The sequence below is a fragment of the Tarenaya hassleriana genome, unplaced genomic scaffold (assembly GCF_000463585.1).
Source record: "Tarenaya hassleriana unplaced genomic scaffold, ASM46358v1 Cleome22, whole genome shotgun sequence".
Taxonomy (NCBI): Eukaryota; Viridiplantae; Streptophyta; class Magnoliopsida; order Brassicales; family Cleomaceae; genus Tarenaya; species Tarenaya hassleriana.
Window position 1 is genome coordinate 2,183,494 of NW_010965541.1, and position 20,208 is coordinate 2,203,701.

General features: G+C 36.1%; 4 protein-coding genes across 5 annotated transcripts; 3 read left to right on the forward strand and 1 right to left on the reverse strand.

The window, feature by feature from the left end:
* The first annotated feature begins 3,257 nt into the window (after positions 1 to 3,257).
* Positions 3,258 to 5,491, forward strand: LOC104815157 (probable disease resistance protein At1g12280). The gene is made up of 4 exons (XM_010543474.1): positions 3,258 to 4,490; positions 4,763 to 4,845; positions 5,262 to 5,384; positions 5,467 to 5,491. The coding sequence occupies exons 1-4, from the start codon at positions 3,258 to 3,260 to the stop codon at positions 5,489 to 5,491; spliced, it is 1,464 nt and encodes a 487-aa protein (XP_010541776.1).
* A 1,487-nt stretch (positions 5,492 to 6,978) lies between these two features.
* On the reverse strand, positions 6,979 to 8,564 carry LOC104815101 (umecyanin-like). Its single transcript, XM_010543418.2, has 2 exons — positions 8,271 to 8,564; positions 6,979 to 7,585 (listed from the first exon to the last, which is right to left on the reverse strand). The coding sequence occupies exons 1-2, from the start codon at positions 8,437 to 8,439 to the stop codon at positions 7,212 to 7,214; spliced, it is 543 nt and encodes a 180-aa protein (XP_010541720.1). The 5' UTR covers positions 8,440 to 8,564; the 3' UTR covers positions 6,979 to 7,211.
* A 1,771-nt stretch (positions 8,565 to 10,335) lies between these two features.
* LOC104815102 (NHP2-like protein 1) lies at positions 10,336 to 12,197 on the forward strand. Of its 2 annotated transcripts, XR_772044.2 has the most exons (6): positions 10,336 to 10,413; positions 10,516 to 10,636; positions 10,742 to 10,845; positions 11,308 to 11,439; positions 11,524 to 11,647; positions 11,795 to 12,197. XR_772044.2 is itself a non-coding variant. In XM_010543419.1 (5 exons), the coding sequence occupies exons 1-5, from the start codon at positions 10,411 to 10,413 to the stop codon at positions 11,548 to 11,550; spliced, it is 387 nt and encodes a 128-aa protein (XP_010541721.1). In that variant the 5' UTR covers positions 10,336 to 10,410; the 3' UTR covers positions 11,551 to 11,784. The 2 variants fall into 2 exon arrangements, 1 of the variants encoding a protein (XP_010541721.1); XM_010543419.1 differs by lacking the exon at positions 11,795 to 12,197 and having other exon boundaries at positions 11,524 to 11,784.
* A 2,460-nt stretch (positions 12,198 to 14,657) lies between these two features.
* LOC104815103 lies at positions 14,658 to 16,435 on the forward strand. The gene is made up of 2 exons (XM_010543420.1): positions 14,658 to 15,179; positions 16,185 to 16,435. Exons 1-2 carry the CDS (start codon positions 14,664 to 14,666, stop codon positions 16,338 to 16,340), a joined length of 672 nt encoding a protein of 223 aa, XP_010541722.1. The 5' UTR covers positions 14,658 to 14,663; the 3' UTR covers positions 16,341 to 16,435.
* The last annotated feature ends 3,773 nt before the right edge of the window (positions 16,436 to 20,208 follow it).

Genomic DNA, 20,208 nt, shown 5'->3' on the forward strand with positions numbered 1-20,208 from the left:
AGTACAAAGAAAATTCGTGCATAAGGAGGAGCTAACACAATACTAAAGAAAGGTAGTGGAAAATAACACCATTAAGTAAAGAAAAAGTGGGAAGTTGATGGAAGTGGATGGCCTACGTCTTGCAATATTTTAGGAGCTACACATACACATACATAAACACACACAAATACATCAAACACACACACATATATATATAAATACATATATATTACCTTATGGGAGAAATTTGGCGATCTTTGGAGGATTTAGAAAAAAAATTTCGATTTTTATTTTTTTTTCCGAAAATTTTTGAAGTCTGATGAAGAAGACGACTCGTGGTTTTATATTGTGTTTTGCGACGGAATTTTCCGTCGCAATCCGTCACAAAATGAAATTAATTTACGCGCCCAAAATTCAAAAAATTTCGTCGAAAAACGAAACCAAATACATTGCGACGGAATATTTCGTCGCAATCCGTCGCAATTTTTATTTTCCGTCGCAAATCATCTATTTCTTTGTTGTGACAGAATTATCCGTCGTAAACCGTAGCAAATTGCGACGGATGTTGCGACTGTTTGCGACGGATAATTTTTTTCCACATTCTGTCGTAAAATCGTCACATTCCGTCGCAATTTTCTGTGCGATGGAAATTTCCGTCGCAAATTCCATCGCTATATGCAGGTTTTTTCGTAGTGCCGCAACCATTTTTTTCATTTTTTTAAGCAATTTTGTGTGTTTCCAGTATTTCATCTACTTGTATACTCAAATATCTAATCCTCCCCTTCAAGTTTTTGAAATTAAACTTTAACTCTTTTATAGCTTTAATGTCTCCTCTTTTTTCAACATCATCACGATGTTCTTATATATGATTCTTGTTTTGTTCTTTCTTCTTCTTCTTGCTCTTCCTCGATCACTTTTCTTTTTTCTTTACTTGTTTTTCCACTTTTCTTTTCCATATTTTTTGGCTGAAGCAATTTCTTTTCTTTTATTGTACTTCTTCATCCTCGTAACGACGACATATGATTTTATATCATCTTCAAAGATATCCTTGCAACGCATAGATTTTGGATCCCCTTGCAAACAATTCATCCAACTATCAATCATCTCATCAACATTATCTTCATATTATACACTTTCAATCAGAGGGTAACTCATCATCCGTTGGCACCAAAATGATGTCAATGATATACAATGAATGCTCAAATATATTAGTCATTCTGTGTTACAACTTATTCTCTACAACTCCTATTTACTAATTTAATACGATTTAACTTATACAACTTATATTTAATTACCTCAACATTTTAGAAAGAATACCTATATCATCCCATTTTTGCCAACCGTTTTTTATCCCATACTTTTTGTTTGGGATGAAACACCTACATATCTGTGGATAAGTTCAAAGGACATTTTCTTCCAATTTCATGTTATTATACCATTCGTACTGACAGAGTTTCAGAATGCACTCGAATGATAACATCTGCAATTTAAAAGACTCAAGATTACAAATATATCTCTTACTACTATTTTTTACTTGATTTAACCGTCAACGGAATTATGAAACCTGGTAGGTTCCACTGACTTATCGGTGTTGTATGCTCATTCAGATAATTGTGAATAAAACCAACAACATTCTCAAAGCTGAACCTTCCCCATGGAATTGTTTCGCAAGCCTCCAAATCATTAACAATCTTCAACAAAAATGGATTAACATAATCTGCGTGATGGTGTCCAATCATATAACTCACTAGGATGAGATAAACCATCTTCAACCTATCTTCTGATTTATCTACAGACAATTCTGTAAATCATCTCTTAACATCCATCCTAAAAAAATTTGCATACTTTTCCTCGTCAAAGTGTTTTCTGTAGAAGTCAGGTCCACCAATATCCTTCCCATTCTCTAGTAATTCAAAACAATTTAGACGTGACAACAAATCATGTTTCCATAGCAAGTGTCGAATTGGAAATCGATTGATTATAAACCGTAATTTAACATCTTTCTTCGTCCTCAATGCTCTGTTTATGAGTGCTACAATCAAACTCATCTTCAACATCTGTTTCTTTTTCATAAGGAATAAATATCAAGAGGACGACTTTTCCGAGAAATAAGTCATCCATTAATCTATCAAATGTTTTTCTAGAAACTCCACATCTTCAAAGTGAAAGCACTGCATCGATACTTTTACCGATATTTGTTCATATTGTCGAACTCGTAATAAAATTCTGGTATTAATGGTTCGTCAGCTTGCAATAAAAAAGAGTAAATTAAGTATCAAATATCACAATATATTATTAAATTATCAATTTACCAAACTTTCTTTATGTGAAAGTTTCAATATGACTAATTTATAAACTTTTATTTACGACTACTTTACAATCATATCATTTTCACTTACAACATCAATCTGAACCACAATCTTAACCTATATATCATGTTTTTTTAACTTTCCTATAGCTAAACTCTAAAAATCGAAAACCTAAACTTATACCCTCAAAACTCGAACAAGCCTGAATAAACTTAAATCTCTTGCTGAAATAGAAACGGTACCTAAAAATCTCAATTGGGTTTTCTTTTTTGGATGTCCTCGATGAAAAATCTTCCCTATGACTTGTAACCTCCTTCGATGAAGATCATGTTCTCATCTTCTGGGCTTGCAATGATTTACGGGTTGCAGAGGTTCAGTGATTCTAGCTAACGAAAACAATAATTTTTGTTGGGTTAAGGTTTCTTCGAAAGATTTCACCGTTTTTCTTCTGAGTTCTTTCGTTACACCTCTCTCACACACACAAAATACGATTTAGAATTGTAGTAAAGTGTTAAATTTTAAACCCTAGTTTAGTTTCTTTGAGCGTGTGTGATTGTCTTTCCCTCCCACGTTCTATTTCATTAAGGGTATGAATGTTTTTTCCTTCTTTCATAAGGGTACAAAAGACATTTAATAATATGTTCTATTTTTTTTAATGTATTTCTGAAATAAGTGCGATACAAATTGGGTTATTTCTGGTATTAACCATGAGGGTTTATACCAGAAATTACTTTGTATACTTTTATTTCTGAAATCAAATGTTGTGTACTTTTATTTTGTAATATTACTTTCAAAATTACTTTAATCCAGTCAAGAGATAAAAAAAAAACCATTCTCTCCCAATTCAAAACCCCCAGAAGAAACCCAGAAGAAACCCAGATCCCTGATCCCCATGGGAGGCTGTGTTTCCTTCCAGTTTTCTTGTGACAATTTCCTCCGAGAAATCTCCAGTTGCTGCAAAAACCATTTATGGAATCTCAAAGGAATGTGAGAACTTTACGGGATTCAGCAAACGAGCTCAGATGGAAGAAGTCCGGTGTGGAAGAAGTTGTAGAGGCAGAGGAGAACACCACACGTAAGGTGCGGACTGCTGAAGTCGATCACTGGCTTTTGGATGTGCAGGTAACCTTGAGTTTCGTTGGTGATTTGCTGGAGCAGAGCGAGGAACAAATCCAGCGATCAAACTCACTGTGCTGCTGCCTAAGCTGGAGGTCAACATGGCCCTATGCCACACTCGTAGCCCGCCTGTGCGGAACGGTGAGAGACCTCATTTCCACTGGAGTTTTCCAAGAGGTAACTAGGCCAGGCCCCCCTTTTCGTCTTTTCATACCAGTAGCTGACATAGTGGGTAGGGAGCACCTGCTTCACCAAGCGTTTCGCAAGATTACCATGGAGGGGGACAATATAGTCGGGATTTACGGGCCTGGTGGAGTAGGAAAAACCGAAATCCTCAAACATTTCAAACAGATGTTTGAAGAAGTGTTAATTGGTGTGCTTGACATTGTGATTTGGGCGGATCTGTCCGACGGTGTCCCTCTTCAAGAGATAATCGGAGCGCGCCTTTGCTTGGTCGACGAGGAATGGCAGTCACAAACTGTAAAACAAAAGGCGAACATCATATCGAGGAATCTTGAGAGGAAGCAGTTCGCTCTGTTGATAGACGACCTCCGTACCGGCGTGGATCTCCAGGAGATCGGGCTCCATAACCTAACCAAGCGAGGCGGATCCAAGGTAGTGTTCACCACTCACTTCGTGGACGTTATTCGACACATGACGGCCAATTTTGAGATCGAGGTCCCCCCATTGTCCCTGGTTGCTGCTTGGGATATCTTCAAGAGGGGTGTTGGAGAAATCCCGATCACATTGCACCCCGAGATCCCTGATCTAGCTCGGGCGGTCGCCGCGGAATGTCGAGGTCTCCCGCGAGCACTCCTCATGATCGGCAGGATCATGTCGACCAAGACAACGGTCGGGGAGTGGCGCTTGGCACTGGACAAGTTGGCCATGTTTAGCGGAGCTGAGTTGGAGGTCGAAGCCGCACTTCGACGTTTCGCCTCCATCTTCTCCGAGGATACGCCTGCCTCCTCCTCTACTAAGGTGATGATATTCCATTACTCTGGTTTCCTTATTTCTTTAATGGGCACCGAACTAAAGGGGTTCTTTGTGTTGTACAGGAATGATTGGATTGGACGACATGGATTGGTTTGCGGTTTTCTCTTGTTGGCGTGTTGTGTTTGCACTCGGTATTGGTGTTTTATGGTTTCTTGTTTGTGTGTTGTGTTTGCACTCGGTATTGGTGTTTTATAGTTTCTTGTTTGTGTGTTGCGTTTGCGCTAGGTACGCTATTAGGTACGCTCTTGTTTAGCCAATCCCCTGTTTATAACTTGTAAACCACGCAATCCAACAAATCGCCCAAACCTCATTCGGAGCAGACAGTATACCCTAGGTTTCACATCTTCGTCATGATTGTTTAGAGAAGTAGACGAGAAGAAAGAGAGAGAAAGGAAGCAATGAGCATGGCAGAGGGCTTTCAGAGGTTCAACACGGCAACTCGAAGGTAGGTCAGAGGTTTATCCGATCTGGTTTGACTTCTCCTGGCTTCTTTCCCTCGTTTTTGTTCATGGTTTCTCGGTGAGGCTCCAGATTTGTGGAGATCTGTCGAGCCTTATACTTTCTGGCTTATTCTTTCCATCGTTAGTGGATTCGCCGGTACCATCTGACCGAGATGTAGGCCCGAGTTTCGCGCGGTGATCGAACTCGTAAAAACTCCGATGTCTTTTGCTTCTTCATTCTTTTTGTGTTGATCAGAGCGTCAGAGAAAACCAGTGAGGGCTTGATATCATACTTACAAGTTGTATTAGAGTCTGTTTGAGGTCTAGGGAGAGATAGTTCGCTGGCAAAGATAAGGTAAGTTAGTTTTGGTTTCGATCTATTATCTGTGTGAGTGATCTGACTCTCTATCAAGTGTTTTAGGACAGAGAAGCTAAATTGGCGACTGAAAGAGGCAAATCCGAAGTTTCGTAAGCCATCTACAACAAGAATCGTCAGACTGGAGCGGTGGAGAAGATATCTCGGGGCAGAAAGGATTCGGACCAGGTGAGTCAAGTGAGCCTTATGAGTCGATTCTCTCATTTTTCCGCATTTTATGGGTTGAGATTGAGTTTCTATTGAAACTCAGTGCTAACTCGGCGGAAAAAGTCTGAGTCCGGTGAAACTCGAAGGCGACTCATCCGAGTCATAATTGAGTTGAGGAATTGTGTGATTCAATAACCAGGTTGACTCGTCGAATATGCTTTATTAAATTAGGGTTTTTGTTCGATGTGGTTCGGTCGGTTAAACCGAAAATTAATTTCAGATCAACCCGATTTGGATCAATCGATCTAGTTTAGTTCGATTTAATTCAATACGATTCGGTTCACGGTGGTTTAGACCGGGTTTGGTCGGTTGATTTCGATTTGGTCAAAGAATTAATCGGATTTGGTCCACAGTTGACCTATTTAGGTCAAATTGGACTAGTTCAGGTCTGATTTGGATCAATTGGACCAGTTCATATCGATTTCATGATAAATAATGTCTGACTTTGTTAAATTCAAACTAGTCTAGGTCGGTTCTAGGCCAATTTAGGGTTTGCTTTGGATAAATTAGGGTTGTTTTGTCATAGTTTAAGGTACTTGGGGTCTGTATTATTTGAATTATCTTAGGTATTAATCAATTTAGGCTATATGTGATTTCATTTTATCGTATTTGAGTTATAGAGTTTTGTATTCTATCCGATTTAGGTTTGAATCTTTTTTTGATTTAAATCAATTAGATATGGGATTTGGGTCTATTCGATAGAATCAAAACGGGACTAGCCCGAGAAGTCTGATTCATGAAAAGTTCTAGAAACTTTAATACAAATCTGCAGAATATTGAGAGAATATTCTTGATTGATTTTAGAATTCAAATCGGATTCAAATCTGTAAAAAATCTATCAAATATGATTGAGATATGATTGAGATAATATCAAAATAAAATCTAATTTGAATTTTAAAAATCAAATTGATTTTATTTTGAGATTCTCCCCTCTACTATAAATAGAGGTCGTGGGATAGCTCATTCTACACAAAAAAACAAACATTATAGAGAAAACAAGAGCATTAACATATTTGCGCATATTTCTCAGAGTTCACTTGATATTTGGAAAGCTTCTTCCAAATACGCGGTCGTTGTATCCTGTGAGTTCACCGCGCTCCAATTATGTTTCACAGGCCTCAACAAAATAATCTTTTATTTCAGGTACTTCTCTGGAATTGTTCGAAATGCCGGAGTTTTGTCGTTGTGAACAACTGCCGTCCCCAACATGAGGTTGTTTAGAAATTGATTTACACTAAAACACCATGAATACATGCTTGTAGGGATCGATTTAGATTAGATCAGATGTATAGGAGATGATTTTAGGCTCAGTTTATTCAAATAGCAAATCCACAACATTTTTGCAAACTTACCACAACTTCTCTTCCCCCTACTATCCACAAACACGAATTTCTGAATCCATTCTCGGAAAATGCATGACATTACCTAACACTTTAAAAATGATAAGGATATGAAATTGAATTAATTAAAGAACACCAAGTAACACCTCCAACAAAGGATGACAAACTTTAAAACAAACAAAAATTACGTTCATACTTTCCCTAATAAGTTGGAAAGCTTAAAAAATTTAATTTATTAAATATAAGTGAATGCGATTGGAGTCTACACAAACTTTATTCTATTAAATATTACACTATGAGATGATTATAGAAAAGGAATGTCACGAAGTCAGACACCCCAATGATACAAACCAAGAAGAGACAAAACACACTATTTAATTATATCTATCACCGGAAAAAAAAAATTATGAAAGACAGTGGAAGTCTATGTATGAGCAAACCCAAAACCCTAATTCAAAAGGGCGATGGCGACGGACATAGCTGCGGCAAAGAAACCGACGCCGGCGATGGAAGCGGCGGATCCAGACGGCGGAGATTCGCCGCCGGCAGCGCCGGAGGAGTTGGTGGTGGTGCCGGGTGGTGTGGTCGGACCCGAGACGGGGGCTGGGGGGGCGCCGGCTCCAGCGATGGTGACGGCGAGTTTCTGGCCGACCGTGCAGTGGTCGCCGACGGTGCAGATGAAGTAGTGGGTCCCAGTGGTGTTGAGTGTGACTTTGACGGGTGGCTTCTGGAAGAGGGTCATTGGATTCGCCTTGTTGCAATTGTCGTACCCTTCCTTGTTCACTATTGCCACGTCATGCATCCCTTCTCTGAATTCGAATTCTATAATAAAACAAAAACAAAAAGATAATTAAAAATGAGTAATCAGAGAATAATATTTTTTTTCAATTAAAAAAGAAAAGAAAAGAAAATCTGTGTTGCATAGCGTTGGAAACATTCGGATCCGTTATTTTAGAATTTTTCGATTCAGATTAATCGATTTAAAAAATATATAGAAGAAACGAAAATAGAATTTTATTCAATTTGGCTTGTTTGGGATTTTATATAATATAAGGCAAATTTGTGATAACAATTCCATCACATGGGGGAAAAAAAACTAAGATAATATGGATGACGTTATAGATCTAATGAAACACATCCACTCGTTCTTTTATATCATATATTTCAATAATTAAACAAAGTAAAGAAATTTTTAATAATCGAAAATAAGATAAATTTACTAATCGAATCCAAATTTAAGTTACTCGAATACCCTATTTTTGGAACGAAATCCCATTTTAGGATAAATTTTTGTTTCCCAGTACCCCTAGTTCACAACCACAGCCATTTTGTATTATCTTCGCCTTCAACTTTCTACGTATACGTCAATATGTTCAATATCTCTATATAATTTCGACTCAAACCGTTGCCAAATTCTTGTATGTAGCTGTTTTTTTCTCTATCTTTCTCGACAATAAATTTGCAATCCTAATAATAACTCTTCAAATCACAGTGAAAAGGGACCCACCAAGAATATCGCCTAGTCGGAAAGTTTTTCCGGCAGCCCATCTGGTGTAGAAGTCGGCGGTGGAAGGTCGTGTCCATTCGGTATCGTCCCCAACGTCGTAATCTTCTGCGACCGCCATCGCCACGAAAATCGCCACACAGAAGATCGATATTTCGAAAATCCTTGCCATTGTTTGTGTTCGAATTCAAATCCGAATGATCAGATTCTTCAGGTCACCCCCTCTCGCGTTCTTTTCGAAACTCCGCCTCTTGTGTGTTTTTGGTTCGGTGTCTTGAGTTCTTGTTTTGTTTTTTTTTTTTGGGAGTTCGGTTGTATTTATAGGAAAGATGGGAGCAAAAGAAATGTCAAAAGATGGGGCCCTAGAAGACGCGTTTCGTGGCCGAGTCGTCGTGTTGAAAAATAAATAAATAAAAATCTTAGATTTGCATGGAATTTTATAATTTTTATGGGTCAGATTGGTCAACTTTGTCTGCATTTTAGGTGGTTATAATTATATTACCAAATGTGGTCGGTTCCTAATCTTGGACCGAGTAAAACGTTATTTTTGCCAAAAATTATCGAAAACTCAGGAGAAAATTGCACAGTTATGTGTCCTAATAATAGCCACCGGGAAATTCACTGACATACAAGTTGCGTGCTTTAGTAGGTAAATCAAATCCTGATAGATTAGTTATAACATTAGGAATTTTGTCTGAAATCCTTCGTTAAACTACTCAATTTTTAATTTGATTTTATTAAAAAAAAATACGAAATCTGTTTTTAAATCGAATTTGATTTTTATGGATTACACTAATTTCGTACCGATATTTGGACTACGTTCTTATATGCTATATAAACAAATTAATCATATAAAAAAGTAGTCTATGTTGTACAAAAATTCCATATATTATTATGAAATTAATTTGTTATAGAGATATTTACAACGTGCAAGTCGTTTTCATTTTATGAAATGTATTGTATATAACTTGAGAGAGAAAAAACAAAGATGAAATAGAGAAAGTAAAGTTGAACAGTGAGATTATAGATAAGAATTCCAAGTTGGAAAATGCGACTTGTACGGAGTTACGTACGACCAGCGTGAGTTGAACACGTGATTAACCCACCACATGTAAACATGTTTGATTTAAGCTGAATTTATTGCTATTTAAAAAAAAAATTATCCTAATTCTTTTTTTTCTATAAATAAAATAGATTTTATTAGAGCCCAATATAGAGGAAAATTTGGAGCTGCTGTCATGATTTTTAGAATTAAATGTATAGAGTGGATATCCGAAATTTTTTATAATCTTAAATTCGATTCATATTTGAAAAATAAAATATCTGCCCTAATATAAATCTTAATGGAAAACATTTAATGCATATTTTGGAATATCATTATTATTATACAAATTTGGGTAGTGCAAGAAAATATACATTTTTATTCAGGTTCAAATTTAAATATGGGAGGTATATTCACTCAAATTTTTCTATTTTTTTCTAAACCATAATGAGATTAAAGGTTCGGTGAATTTCTAAATTATTAAAAAATCGTTATTGTTATATCGTTAGAAAATATATAAATAAATAAAAAGATTAATAACCAAAAAAAATACATAAATTCCTTAACGTAAGTCGCCCCATATCTATATGATCCACATGGTACAGGCCCAGGCCCATATAAATGTTGACTTGAGCACTCGCAAATTATCCCTTTCCATTTTCACATTGTCACTAAACCCCTATTCCAACGGAAATATTACTCAAATAAACCACTTGTGTCGCAGCAGTGTACATCACCCGAAAAAAAAAAAAATTTCAATTTTAACCCATTTTTCAGTTGGAAAAGTACGAAATACCCTTTTCGTTTTATTTTTTTACAATTTTATTACGATTAATATATAACTGATATACCACTAAAATAAGACAGATAATTTTTTTGCCACCTTTTTTTAGAATCAATTGTAACTATATTTAGAATTAATTACGAACTCGTAATAACGGAGTTGTTTTCGAACGGATAAAAATCGCGTATTTATTAAGGGTAATTTCGTCTTTTCACACACAAAAAAAATGCAAGTGAAATAGGTGCGAGTCATCTTGTGATTTGAGTAAAATTCCCGATTCCAACGGTCTCCCCAAAACCCTCGTTCTTCAGTCGGAGATGGTTATTTCTCCATTCCTTGGAAATTTTGTGATCTTATTTCCGATTTCTTTTATTTGTGTTCCGAATTTTCCCTTCGAATTTCTCGGATTTTTATTTTTGCAGGTGGAAGCAGTAGTAAACCCTAAGGCGTATCCGCTTGCGGATGCTCAGTTAACGATAACGATTCTTGATCTTGTTCAACAGGCTGCTAATTACAAGCAGCTAAAAAAGGGCGCTAATGAAGGTATTGCTTCTTAGAAATGTCTCGTCCTTTCTGATTTTAGGGTTTTTCTTGGCTAGGGGATTTCGCTGATTCGTTTTTGTTGGATTTGGATTTCTGGGCTTTCAGCTACAAAGACATTGAACCGTGGGATCTCTGAGTTTGTGGTAATGGCAGCTGATGCAGAGCCCCTCGAGATTCTCCTTCATCTCCCCTTGCTTGCAGAGGATAAGGTTAGTTATGATTAGTAGTTGAAATTACATGTTTTTGTTGTTCGTTGTCACTTGTCAGTAACATTATTCAGTGGATGATTATTGTGTATGCACATGCTTTTTCCCCATATCCATGTTAGTAAATCACGAGTAAGTAGGATGTTTTGACAACTGCATACATTGGGGTGCTTACACATTTGAGATTCCAGGCCTTGAGTGTTTTGACAAGATTCTGCTTTTGTGTATGTCTTTCTTCTTCCTGTCTTCTGTTGTGTAGATAGATGAGTTGGGTCTGTCTTTCATGTTTGGTTTTACACTCGTTCTTCTAGCCCTGTTCAATTCTGATAATGCATCATTCTTCCGAGTCTCGATTCTTGTTGTGCTTCTGATCAATCATGGCAGTTGTCTGGTTTTTCCATGTACATCCTTTGTAGTTGAACAGGTAATAGGTAATTGAATATCTAAACTGTTTCTTTTGGTCAGAACGTGCCGTATGTGTTTGTACCGTCGAAACAAGCACTAGGAAGAGCATGCGGTGTAACAAGACCGGTCATTGCTTGTTCGGTTACGTCAAATGAAGCAAGCCAGTTGAAGTCACAAATCCAGCAGCTCAAGGTACAACATTCTCCCACCTTAAGATTCAAATGTTCACTCTCTATCAAACGGTTTCTCATTTTTCTGAATTTCCCCACATTGCAGGATGCCATAGAGAAGCTTCTGATCTAACCCTAATGATTGCTTTCTCCGTATGATGGGTCTCCTCCGACCGATCGTGGATGGATGGCTTTGAGTGAATGAAAAGCTCTGCTCAATTCAATTCCTCGTAAGTTTGTTTCATTTGCGGTGGAATATCATTACAGATATCTGCGAATATTCATATGGGAAAAAAACAGTAAACCCTGAATTGAGATTCTAGGGTTTATGCATTTTCGAAAAACTCGGATGATACCTTCATTCTTATTCTCTGTAGAAATTCTGAAGGAAAATGATGATGTTCTGCTTGACGAAGATTATGACAGCTATGGAAGGCCTATAGTTTCACCGATTCAGAGCCGAAAGCAGAACCCCCAAATCTAATTGGAAAACAAACAAATCTTAGCTTAATCTGATAGCAGATAATTCACCATAATTAAGGAAGGAATGGATTCAAACCTCAATGCCATCCACCAAAAAACTTCTACGGGAGGATATGTATCTTTTAGATTACGTTTTATTTTGTTATTCTTTTAGAACGTGAGCTTTTGAAACATTTACCATTTTAGATAGGATTTCAGAATATTAGACAGATTTAGTTTTGGTCACATTCTTAATTTTTATCCATTGGATCTCCTTACATATGGAGCCAAATATTTGATTAATAAAGCGTTGAAAGTTTTGGATTTTTGGTACGCTTAAAAATAATGTTAGCAGCCACAGTAATTGCAGCTCCAAGCATATTTAAGTTGCTGCGGTCAAAAAGCTTATAGTTGGACTTTGGGATGGGTCGTTCGGTTCGTCTTTCGGAAAAATTGGAGGAAAATAGATCCGGTGCTCGGAAAAATGTGATTTTGTTGATTCTCTCCAAGCCCTTTAAATGGTTCATCTCTGTTGGGTTTTTGTGAGTCAAAACTAAAAAAAACATGAAGTTGAAGATATGTGCAGATGCAAAGGAAGAAGGTGATGAAGAAGAGAAGCTGACGTAGTTTTAGATCTTAGATCATGCATTTTAACTCAGCTTATATTGTTTTAGGGTTGATTCTTGATGTTTTAATTTGGTTGAGTACTTCGATGGATTCTTTTACAGAAACAAAACCCAAACACATACACAGGCACAACTTGTTTACGACGAGTTCGGATTCGTAAGAATCCTACATTAAATATCTAGATATTATTTTTATAATTTTCATAATTTGGATAATAAATTAATTTTCGGTATAGTCCGATTTATTTTTAATCAATTATCTGAAACTATATTTGATCTAAAAATTAATTTGAACCAGATTAACGCCATAGTTCAAGATCAAATTTAGTTCATCACACAACGCACCGAAAATATACCCCATGCTTTTAGAAATAGATTATACTTTTTAATTATAACAATGTAAGTATAGAAATAAACATTGATTGGATTGGACAAATCAGTCGTACCACTATGTATATATATAGTCAATTACCTATGTATATGATGTGTAAATAAACTTTCAAACGTCAATGCGCTAAGAGTCTAAGGATCCAAATTGGTTGTACCGGCGTGGTTGTGGGTATCGACATTTGCATTGCATTTTTTAGCGATTGTAAATAGTTAATATTGACTGATCGATAAGTTGTTATTAGTAGCGGTTGTAATTTGATTTAAATTAATAAAAAGGACATGATTTTAATATATATAATATATTTTTTAAAATAATTATAATTTTTTATTATCATTTGATTAAAAGATTATTTACTAAATTTATAAAATAATTAAATAAAAAATTTCACTTATAAATTTTATCAATTTAATTTATTTTGAGGTAAAAAATAATTTTATTATTAAAAATATTGAATTTAAAAAAGATATTTTGGTCATTTTAATTAGCCGGTGCTATCGAAATGAAGGTATGAAATTGCGATTAAAAATCTCGTATTTTGTTGTAGAGTTGCGTTTCACTTGGATTTAACCAGTCGATTTTTTAATCGTCTGCAACTATTATAAATCATAATCGTTCCATCTGCATCTGCAGAGGGTAACGGTGCAAAGAGTTGCACATCAGAATTTGAGATAGACCTCGAATAAAAGTGTTTATGCTTTTAGAGCATTGAAATTTGGTTGACTATAAAATTCATATATTTTTTTTTTATAGAATTATAGTAGCTGTTATCTAGGTTTTATGATTTTATCTCCACCTAAGCCGTTACTTTTTAAAATAATTTCAAGAATAATATTGTAGATTTTTATAAAGATTTTAAAAAAAAAATAATTTTGAGTTTTGATATAACTCGATTTAAAAAGAGTTTACATCAAAATCATGTATACATCTAGTACTCAAACCGACAGAATTTTAAAACGAAAGAAGCCCATGAAATAATAGATGTGAAACAAAGTAATAGGACAAAGATATAGAAAATAAGGAAAAACATATAAAGTAATGGACAAACAAGTAGAAGATAACAGAATTTATGAATGTACAATGCATAGATGGTGGGGGTCCATGGACCAATGTTGGACTTTCTCAAACATAAATTGATAGGCTAACCAAATATAAAACATATCATCACATAAAATAAATAAAATAACTTTACAAACACATCAAAAAACGATATTATATATATATATATATATACATATATCCTCCATGTTTGTATGTCCCGTTTGATTTTGAGCAAGCCACGTGGTTAGATTCTTACTAATCACCTCCATTCACTGTCTAATCCACATTATTTAATTTGTCTTCTCTGTTATTTATTGTCGCGTTGTGAATGATGCTGACCAAGTAATTCGGTTTATAAATTATACGCGAGGTTGACTACTTGCCCTCGGGACAAATACATATAAATTAGAACTAAAAATCATATTATTTACTCGACAACATATGATTTGATGTGGTTGTTACATACGTAATATATCACTAAACACAGCTGGCTAAATCATTAAGAGATTAATTAAGGTTAATTAGCTAGCTTTTGTTTATATATATATATGTATGTATGTACACACGTAAAAATGGAATGGGCACTTTTTGTGGTACGTATATGAATACGATATTATATATATATATATATATATATATATATAGAGAGAGAGAGAGAGAGAGTAAATGAAATAGAATACTATTAGAGACGGCTCTTTTTCCTCACTCACCTCTTTATATAAATGCACTATGCACAAGAAACAATGCGGACTTCTTCCACAAACCCAAAAACAAAAAACAGCAATGGCTCATGAAGAGAGAGTCAAAAAGCAGAAGAAGAGTCTCATCATAAGCTTCTACAAGTTCTCCACCTCCATAAAATCATTATCATCATCATCATCATCATCATCATCCGGACATCAACACAGCAACAACAACAAATCCGAGAAAACCAGAATAATCCCGTCACAAATAGACAAACTCCCGCTTCCCACATCGGAAACAACCGTCCAATGCAAAAACATCAACACCCACATCTCCAAAACTCCGTACAAAGAAGAAGATGTCGTGGTGGAGGGAGGGAGGAGATCGGTGTCGTACGTGGAGACGATGAGTGTTGCGGCGGCGGCGGCGATGTTGTCGGTGAAGATAGTGGCGGTGGACATGCCGGGTTTCATGCAGTCTCACGCCTTTAGGTGCGCCAGAAGGACTTTTGATAGTTTGGACAAATTTAGTTCTAAGCACATGGCTTTCAACCTCAAGAAGGTAAACCTATACATCTCTCTCTTATAATTTCTTATCTTCTCTTTGGTGATTGTGCCATAGCTCTTCTTTTGACTATATGCACATGTATATGCCATCCATTTTATTAGGGTTTCTTTCATAAATATAATTTAGGAACATGACGTCGTTTGTCTTGTTGATTTCTAGCATAATGTGTGAACATGACAGATCTAGTTAGTAGTACTATTCTCTTTAAGGTTAATGAAAATTCATATAGAATTACCGAAAGCTAACATTAATTTCATGTTTGTTGTTCTAATAAATCCAATTTAATGTTCTCTATTTTTTTGTCCTATTAATAGTTTGTATGCGGGACCAAAGTATTAAATCATATGATACAAAAAGGATGGCAGATGTAAATATATGGGGATCTTGAATGGGAAGTGTGAGTGTTTGTTTTTGTAATTGGTACAGCTACTTTGAAAAGGGCGTTTTATTTTATTGCTTTCCCTGATTTTGTAATAAGATCCAACATCCCCATGTGGTCCGCTGCGCCTTATCCCTTATTTTCTAACATTTTTTTTCACGATCCCTATCTCTCTCACTCCACATTAATGCATTGCACTTTGACTATAACATCATCTCTTTTGTCTTCCATGACTTTTCATAAGTACACATCTATACAAGGGCTATATATATATATATATTGTGTGTACATGTGTGTGTGGTATAGTAGTGTTCACTATACGTGCTCTCTCGCCAATTAGGAGTTTGAATCTTGATTTTTTCGTAAAGATTTTTGTATTTCATTTGCTGAAATATGTACAAGTGAAACTTTTTTTTGTGCAAGATAAAAGTGTGAATCTAACGCCGCAAAAGGGTACACGCATCAGGGAGTATTTAAGACAAATGTGAAAAATCTGTGTATTGTGGCTATAGCTATATGTATATTGTGTTAATTTGGTGTTATGGTCACTTATATGTGGGTGCATATATATATATACATACATGCGTGTGACATGTTTTTGGTACATGTGAAATGTGCAGGAGTTCGACAAAGTGTATGGACCTGCATGGCATTGCATAGTGGGCTCAAATTTCGGGTCGTTCGTGACACATTCCACTGGCTGCTTCCTTTATTTCTCCATGGAGAAACTCTACATTCTCCTCTTCAGAACCAAAGTCCGTAGAGCTCTAGATTGAAATTTATCTTATTTCCATTTCCATTTGTCTAAGGTTCATAAACTTATACCGAAAGAATGGATTCCTGTAAATGAAATTTGTGGCTTTTCATTTTAGTTATGATTAAAGATGTGACCAAAGGCTTCTTATAATGTTTCATGTGAATGGTTCTTTTGATTTATACTTTTTTTTTTAATTATAAAGGGTTTCTCGTTATGAGCCATAAAATAAAGCCAATCAGAATGTGATTGTTCATTGTAGTTATTCACATTGTAACCCAAATTCCATTTTTTGTTTGGAAAGAATTACATTTTTTTTCTAGGCTTTATAGAAACTATCCATTTTGTATTTGAACTTACATATTTTTTTTTAGGATTTATGATAACGGTCCATTTTGTATTTGTATATAGTTATATATATTTCTTTTGGGTTTTGTGATAACTGTTTGAAAATATTTCATTATATATGTTAATGCAAGGAAAGAACACCAAGTGAAGATTCAGCATCTAGAAGATCTCAAGAGAAAAGGAAACATGCCATTGAAGAAAAATGGAAAGATCAAATAAAAGGAATAAAGTTCAAGAAAAAGGAAAAGAAGATATTAAGCAAAATATTATAAACAAGAAGAAGAGCTATGCATAAATACAAGACTTGGGAGATACAGAAAGGTATCCCAGCAGAACAGAAAAAGAGAGAAAAGAGCAAACGAGCTGGAGAATCATAGGTGTGGGAAACACGGGTGAGTGATACTTGAGAGAGAGTGAAGTGCATCTGAGAGAGAGCCTTCAAAAACAGGCGAATCGCTCAAAGGACCTAGACGAGTCTAGGGTTACATGGGGTGTGCGAGACACACATAGTGTATGGGCTGCTAGAATTCATGTTGTATGGGGGAACAAACTCAGAGGGAGTTGTGTTCTTGGGATGGATTAGGCTCGAACGAAAAAGAGTTGTAATTCATGTTCTTTACAAATGAATAGAATCAGTTGACAAGTTTTTGAAAGCAATATCGTGTGAGTTTTACTTTTTCAATTGGTATCAGAGTCTGGTTACTGATCGTAGGAAATTTTTCCTCTCATATCGGTGTATAATTCAGTCTCACACGATGGATGGATACAAGGAGATGCAAGCACTAAAGAAGCATGCAATATTTGACTCAACTAATTATGGGCATACCGAGATGGAGTACAAAAAATCACTTGTCACCCATGAGCAGGAGGAAACCGAGTTGGACAGCGACGATGAAGAAGTTTCTAAGTCTGTTGCATTCTTTGGAATCATTGAAGAAGGAGAAGAAACACTGAAAGATGATTCAAGTGATGATGAAGAAATAACTGAGGACGAGTTATACAAAGAAATGACGAAACTAGTTCGAATGAACATATATTTGTTGGATGAGAAGAAGCGGCTGGAGAAGGAACTTAGAAATACTCAGATCTAACTGACATCTACTCAACATCAATTGTCCCAAAAAGAAGAAGAAGCGTCGCTCATGAGATGTCAGATTGAAGAGACCAAGAAAAATCTTCATCTTCTTGGAAGTGGAACTGGTAAGTTGGATCATCTACTTGGACAGGGAAGGAGTTCACGAGATCAATCGGGGCTTGGATATGCGGGAAAGGAGCAATATCACCCAACATTTGTGTCTGGAGGAAATTTTGAATGAGAAGTACCTGACTTGGTACAAAGTACTTTTGGCACTGTCAGAAATACTCCACGAGTCAAAGTGGATCTACGAACCTCTCAAGAGCAAAAAGAGTGCAGAAGATGCTATTATTGTGGGAAGAGAGGACATATTCAAAGGAATTGCTATTATCTACGACAGAAAAGGAACTCTAATTGGTACGTTCATTCGAACTTGAATCACTCTTATATGTCTCATCCTTCGAAGAATCTTAGGTGGATTCGTAAAACCGATGTGTCATGCAATGTTGCATGTACGTCTGGGCATACGAGTGAAGACGTTGTCTGGTATTTGGACAGCGGATGCTCAAGGCATATGACAGGTTGTCAAGAGCTGTTGACAAATTGTGAAGTAGTACTCAGAAGCGGCAGTGTCACGTTTGGAGATGGAAAACAAGGAAAGATTATTGGCAAAGGTACTCTTGAGTGTGATGATTTCCTCAAATTGACAGATGTCAAAGTAGTTCAGGGATCAAAGGCTAACTTGATCAGCATAAGTCAACTATGTGATAATGGCATGAAGGTGAAATTTACAAAGGATGCATGTTTTGTGACCAATGCGGATAACAAGTGTGTTTTAACTGGGCAAAGGACATCAAGCAATTGCTACATATGGGTTGACAACTAGATTTTCAGAAACTCTCTCAAGGTCCTAAGACACGCGCCCAGAATTAAGCAATCGAATGCTCAGGTATGGTTTTGAATTTATGCTTATACACAGGGGGAGAAATGGCTCGAAAGGTGTATGATTGAAGATGCTAAGCGAATATGCATGGTTGAAATCGTTGAGTACGATATCGAGGAGCAAAGTGGATGAATGTGTGTTCAAGTATAAGTGTGCATAAGCATAAAGTCAAAAAGGGGGAGAATGTTAATGCAAAGAAAGAACACCAAGAGAAGATTCAACATCTAGAAGATCTCAAGAGAAAAGGAAACATGCCATTGAAGAAAAATGGAAAGATCAAGGAAAAGGAATAAAGTTCAAGAAAAAGGAAAAGAAGATATTGAGCAAAATATTGTAAACAAGAAGAGGAGCTATGCATAAATACAAGACTTGGGAGATACAGAAAGGTATCCCAGCAGAACAGAAAAAGAGAGAAAAGAGCAAACGAGCTGGAGAATCATAGGTGTGGGAAACACGGGTGAGTGATACTTGAGAGAGAGTGAAGTGCATCTGAGGGGGAGCCTTCAAAAACAGGCGAACCGCTCAAAGGGCCTAGACGAGTCTAGGGTTACACGGGGTGTGCGAGGCATACATAGTGTATGGGCTGATAGAATTCATGTTGTAAGGGGGAACAAACTCAGAGGGAGTTGTGTTCTTGGGATGGATTAGGCTCGAACGAAAAAAAGTTGTAATTCATGTTCTTTACAAATGAATAGAATCAGTTGAGAAGTTTTTGAAAGCAATATCGTGTGAGTTTTACTTTTTCGAAATGATTCAGATGTCAATAGCAACCTCAAAAGCCTAATGAGCGAGAAGGGTAACAGAAAAGAATGGGCAGTGGTCGTAGGTGCTGGAAAGAAGCATGCAATATTTGACTCAACTAATTATGGGCATACCGAGATGGAGTACAAAAAATCACTTGTCACCCATGAGCAGGAGGAAACCGAGTTAGACAACGACGATGAAGAAGTTTCTAAGTCTGTTGCATTCTTTGGATTCATTGAAGAAGGAGAAGAAACACTGGAAGATGATTCAAGTGATGATGAAGAAATAACTGAGGACGAGTTATACAAAGAAATGACGAAACTAGTTCGAATGAACATATATTTGTTGGATGAGAAGAAGCGGCTGGAGAAGGAACTTAGAAATACTCAGATCTAACTGACATCTACTCAACAGGGAATATTACTCAAATAACCCACTTGGGTCGCAGCAATTTCAGTGTACACCACCGAAAAAAAAAAAAAAATTTTCAATTTTAACCCACTTTTTGGTTGGAAAAGTCCGAAATACCCTTTTCGTTTTATTTTTTGCGACCTTATTACGACTAACATATAACTGATATACCACTAAAATAAGACAGATGATTTTTTGCCACCTTTTTTAGAATCAATTGTAACTATATTTAGAATTAATTACGAAGTCGTAATAACGAAGTTGTTTTCGAACAGATAAAAATCGCGTATTCATTAAGGGTAATTTCGTCTTTTCACACGAAAAAAAAGTGTTATGTTTTTTCTGGTGTACACGTGAAATAGGTGCGAC